At 37.3% G+C, this 5,714-nt stretch overlaps 1 protein-coding gene across 1 annotated transcript; it reads right to left on the bottom strand.

Moving 5' to 3' along the window:
* Positions 1-854: 854 nt before the first annotated feature.
* LOC118591202 (olfactory receptor 2T2) lies at positions 855-1,823 on the bottom strand. The gene has a single exon (XM_036199329.1). The coding sequence runs from the start codon at positions 1,821-1,823 to the stop codon at positions 855-857; it is 969 nt and encodes a 322-aa protein (XP_036055222.1).
* Between the last annotated feature and the right edge of the window lie 3,891 nt (positions 1,824-5,714).

Below are 5,714 nucleotides of genomic sequence, written 5' to 3' on the forward strand. Positions count from 1 at the left end.
TAAATTTATGATCTCTTCTCTTGGTGTTTATATATATATAAATTTTGACTCTGCAGAATATATATATAATATATATATTCTGCAGAGTCAAAATTTAGAGTTCCTTGTATGTACATGTGTTTAGGGATGACCTCATGGGACTGTATATCTGAGGCTTGTCCCAGAAGATAACTAATTTCCCCTCCCTCAGTAGCCATTGGTTGCCTGTATCTCTTACTCTAGGAGTAGGACCTCCCCACATCCACCCTGGCATGTTACCTGGTGTGGTCATTATGCAGGTCTTGTTCAGGCAAACATATTGTTGAGATTTCATGTTTGCAACAAATCTCAAATCAGACATCTTGTTTTCTGATTCTTAAAATAAAATTACATGGTCATCATTAGAAAAATCTTTAATTTATATTTAATGTTTGATGTTGTATTAAATTAAGTCTTTGAGGACTTGGAAAGTACTCCTGGCATTGCAAGGATGATTAGTATTATTCAGATGTAGAATATAAATTAGCATGGGTAGAGTTGTTCATAATTAATACAGATACAAAGGACATATGGCCAAATCCTGCACATAAAGATACCAGTACAGAGCATTTCAGAGGAATGTTCATCTTGCCTGGGAATATTCATAGCTCAGTTTGGCTGAAATGCTGATATATTTTCCTGCTGAATTCAGACAAGAAATCTAGTAATGCTGAGAACTCTGCCTTTAATTTCATATCGCATTCTTAAGTAATGACTACAACAGAGTGACTTAACTGGATGATAATTTTAAATTATTACAATGATGCTGAGAAGAACAAAGAGTGTATTTTTTATTAAGATTATAGCATCCAAACAGAAATATTGGCCCCATCCTTCTAGTATTTCCCAGATGCATGTCCCACTTGTAATCTCTGAGAAAAGGCATGTTTCCTTAGGACTTTTCTTAGAGCTGCAGCCACATCTCTATTCCTCAAACTGTAAATGAGTGGGTTCAACATGGGAGTTAGAATGGTGTAGAAGGCTGATACAATCTTGTCTTTTTCAGGTGTGTGGTAGGAATGGGGCAGTACATTGGTGTAGAAGGCTGCCCCATAAAAAATGCTCACTACTATAATGTGGGAGGAACATGTGGTGAAGGCTTTACGCCTGCCCTCAGCAGAGCTCATGTGGTAGACAGTGATGAGGATGCGTGTATAGGAGACCGAGATAAAGGATATTGGGATGAGCAGCATCAGCACACAGCATGCATACATCAAGGTTTCATAGAGTGATGTGTCTGTGCAGGATAGCTTCAGCACCGCTGGGATTTCACAGAAAAAGTGGTTGATCTCTCGAGATCCACAGTAAGGAAAGCTCATAGTAACAGGTGTCAGCATGAATCCATCCAAAGACCCACCAGCCCAAGAACCCAGCACCATAAGCAAACATACCCTTGGACTCATGATTATGGAGTACCGTAGAGGATTGCACACAGCCACAAATCGATCATAAGCCATGAGGCCCAGCAGGAAAAACTCCCCCCCAATCAGTGTCAGGTAGAGAAATATTTGCAGTGCACATCCCAGGAAGGAAATGGTCTTTTCTTTGGACAGGAGATCTTGGAGCATCTTGGGGACAGTGATACAGATGTAGACAGTATCCATGATGGACAACTGGCTGAGCAAAAAGTACATAGGTGTGTGAAGATGAGAGTCCACATGAATGAGTATAATCATGACCAAGTTAGCTGTTACAGCCACCACAAAGATAGAAAAGACCATGGCAAAGATCAGCCCAGGGAATGCTGGGTGGGTGATGAGGCCCAGGAGGATGAAGTCAGTGGAGTTCTGGTAAATAGCCTCCATTTCCAAAGTGCATGGCAGCTCTGTTGGTTGTAGAGGAAGAAAGTTGGTGAATCAACTAATTACCTTTCTTGCATTTGTAAAGCACTTGCTGTTAGCCATGTGCAAAGCAATATAGGTTAAAGGAAAGAATGCTCACCTATAATCCTCTTGACTTCTGTCTTGAGTATTAGCAGTAAGACATTATACAAGTCAAAATTTAAACTCAAGTTTATCTATTTTGATGGATCATCATGAATCTAAATTCTCTAAATTAGATGAAAGAAGTAAATGTGAGCATCAATAATAGCACTTCTTTTAGTTTTTTTCCTTATATTTTGAACTACCTTCTCCCTAATTCTTACAAAAGTATCACTTCACAGCCAGGTGGTGGTGGTGCACGCCTTTAATCCCAGCACTCTGGAGGAAGAGCCAGGCAGATCTCTGTGAGTTTGAGGCCAGCCTGGTCTCCAAAGTGAGTACCAGGAAAGGAACAAAGCTACACAGAGAAATGCTGTCTCAAAAAAAAAAAAAACCCAAAATACAAAAAAGTATCACTTCACATTGAATTTTCTGTGACATTGATTACTACACTATATCTGCACTATTATCTTGCAACCAGTGTATTTCATTACTTCATTAAATTAACTTCATTAATTTATGTTTTTCTCTCCTGATAAGATAATTATAGTTTAATGTTTCATACAGATGTTATTTGTGACTAAAGAAATTCTTATGATATGATCATATGTCCAAGTTTTTGGATAAATTTTTTTTTTGGCTACTGGGTTTACTACACATCTATGAATAAGTTTGGGAGATCAGATTAATAAGCTGTTGAAGACAACTTCCTGTGAGGGTTAGCTCTGCCCTGCCCTACCATACAAACTTTGTACCCCAGAGAAGATTCTTGTCTTAGGTGTAAATACTTCAATGATTCATTTTTGTTTGTTCTTGCAAGACAGTTTGGGATTAGAGTTCCCAGATTAGAGTCTCTAGAGTCTCTACTTAGAAAGCAGTACTCGAGGTTCTTCAATGTGGAGGTCTTTCTGACACCATGAAAGCAGTAGTAATTCTTGATAAATCCTGCACCAATGAATTCAATAACATATTCTTCTCTTAAATTTCTGTTCAGTCCAAAGTTAAGCAGATTTCCTTGACAGAGTGTTCCAAGCCTATTCAAATATGATCTGTTCAAAATCCATTGTTTTCCCCCATACTTTATTTTCTGCTCTATATTGATCTTCAATGTTTATAAACTCTTTGAATAATTTGAATGGATTCTCATGTTTTTCTATCCAGGAATACAAATGTACTTTTCTTCAATATGTCCAATGATATCAAGGGATATATTGTTAACTTTTATTTCTAGATCATGGCATGCCATTTCATGACAGAATTTCTAAAGAAACATATTTATGTAAAATAACAAATTCTTTAGGTGTACCTGTATTTTCTAGTTCACAATAGTCAAATAGTTTCTGAAGCACTAAAATAAAATAAAATTTATTTGCACTGAAGCAAAAATTAAATAATAAAAGCAACAGAGAAATAATTTTTCTTAGCTTTTCTTTAAGACAGCTCTTTGCTCTTGTTAATAAGCCAAATAGAAGAGTCAAAATATAAAGGGAGAAAAATAGAAAACAATTTCTGTTAATTTGTGCTAAAATATATATTTGTCATATATTATCAGTCAAGGAAGGGAAAAATCCTAAGAATTAAATATTAATTCATGACAAGGTTGATAAAACCAGCCATTTTGTATCCTTTAACATGCAAATCTAGTTCTGAGCTACTCATAAAGAAACCATATTTAAAAGCATTACAAACTGAAATTCTACTTATAGGGCTTCTGTCATGACTGGTTGAAAACAAAAATACTCACACAGGCAGGCAATATTATTTTGACCAAAAATCCCTTTTTTTTGGTTTGGCAAAAATACAGATTTTTATATGTTAATTACTGATATTGACATATCATCTTCTACTTCTCCCTTTAAAAATATATTCTGAAGAGAACTGAGATAGCAAGCATATGACAACAAATTCAAGTTCAAAATAATCCAGGAAAAAATAATTTGCTTTTGAATAAGCACACCAGTTAGGGAGTTTTGTTTCATGTAAAAATTCAGATCATACCACACACTGTATTAAAAAGATTCAGGATGCTTCTAGATACCCAACACTCGGGGACAGTGGTATCCAAACACTTTCCATAAGGCCATATCACCAAGCCATCTGGGTATGGCTTGCAGAGCTGAGTCACTGTCCAGAGCTTTAGCTCAGCATAGTTACCTTGGCTGACATGTTACTTGAATTTCCAGTGGTTCAGCCCCTGGCCTGCCAACTGCACCTAAAACCAGCCTTGTGCTTTGGCAGGCTTTGGCCTCAGCAGTTTTGTGAGTGGGATGTTACTGACTCATCTAGGCATCTGCACACATCTGTTTATGTCTGTGTTACCTTCAGTATGCCTCCTTAGATCCTTGAGGTTTTTTTCCCTCCCATACTTGTTCTGTAACCTATAGTTATGTGAACTATGGTATAGGGTCTAAAATTAATTAATCAGACAGAAATGGAATAAAAGAACCCATGATTGCCAATGATCATGAATGCCAAGTTTAATTAAGACTATTTGGTGCTCTAAGACCTAGGTCCTAGGATATAACCCATGGCCAGGAACCCCCACCCATTGCTGCCCCAGTTGCCAGCCAGCAGGAAAGACTGCTGTGGGCAGGCTACCCACCAACACCCTCCATCAGACCCTACAATCTATAAGACCCACTTCCTACTCCAAACCCATTCATCCCTCTGTGCTCCCAGCAGCTTCCTGAGACACAGAATCTGGCAGCTCAGATTAGACCAAGAGCAGCTCCCTGAGACATAGAATCTGCCAGCTCAAATTAGACCAAGAGCTATGATTGGACCAAGAGTGGTCCTCTGAGATACAAAAACAGAAAGCACAGATTGGACCAAGAGCAGCTTGCTCAGACACAGGCACCTCTTGCACCTATTGAAGGAAGAGATGGGTAGATGCCAGTGCAAAAATACGTACAACAGCATAAAGAGCAATATGGCACCACCAGAACCTAGCAGTTCTGAATATCACAACATAGAAGAAGCAGAAGAAAGTGACCTTAAAAAGTAACTTTGTGAAGATGGTAGTGGCTTTTAAAGAGAAAATGAAAAATTCCCTTAAAATTGAGAAAAAGACAAACAAAAAAATTGGAAGAAATCAATAAACCTCTAAAAGAAAGCCAAAAAAAACCAAGAACAAGCAACTAAACAGGTGAAGGAAACAATTCAAGACCTGAAAATTGAAATAGAAGCAATGAAGAAGAAACAAACTGAGGGAATGCCGGAAATAGAAAATCTGAGTAAACAAACAGGAAACACAGATACAAGCATAACCAACAGAATACAAGAGATGAAAGAGAGGATCTCTTCCTCTGTATTTAGAGGATACAATAGAGGAAATAGATTCATCAGTCAAAGAAAACACTAATGCCAAAAAAATCATAACACAAAATGTCCAGGAAATATGAGACAACATGAAAAGGCCAAACCTAAGATTAATAGGGATAGAAGAAGGAGAAAGAATACCAAATCAAAGGCAGAGAAAATATATTTAACAAAATCATAGAAGAAAACTTTCCCAACTTAAAGAAGGAAATACCTATGAAGACATAAGAGGCCTATAGAACACCAAATAGACTAGATCTCCCTTGCCACATAATAATTAAACAACTAAATGTACAGAATAAAGAAAGAATATTAAGAGCAGTAAAGAAAAAAGGCCAAGTGACTTATAAAGGCAAACCCATCAGAAAAACACCCAATTTCTCAATGAAGACTTTGAAAGCCAGAAGGTCCTAGACAGACATAATGCAGACACTAAGAGACCATGGATGCCAGCCT

Source organism: Onychomys torridus, chromosome 9, assembly GCF_903995425.1.
Source record: "Onychomys torridus chromosome 9, mOncTor1.1, whole genome shotgun sequence".
NCBI lineage: Eukaryota > Metazoa > Chordata > Mammalia > Rodentia > Cricetidae > Onychomys > Onychomys torridus.

Excerpts from the sequence above, each read along its gene's own strand:
- LOC118591202 (XM_036199329.1), bottom strand. The coding sequence starts at position 1,823 with ATGGAGGCTATTTACCAGAACTCCACTGACTTCATCCTCCTGGGCCTC.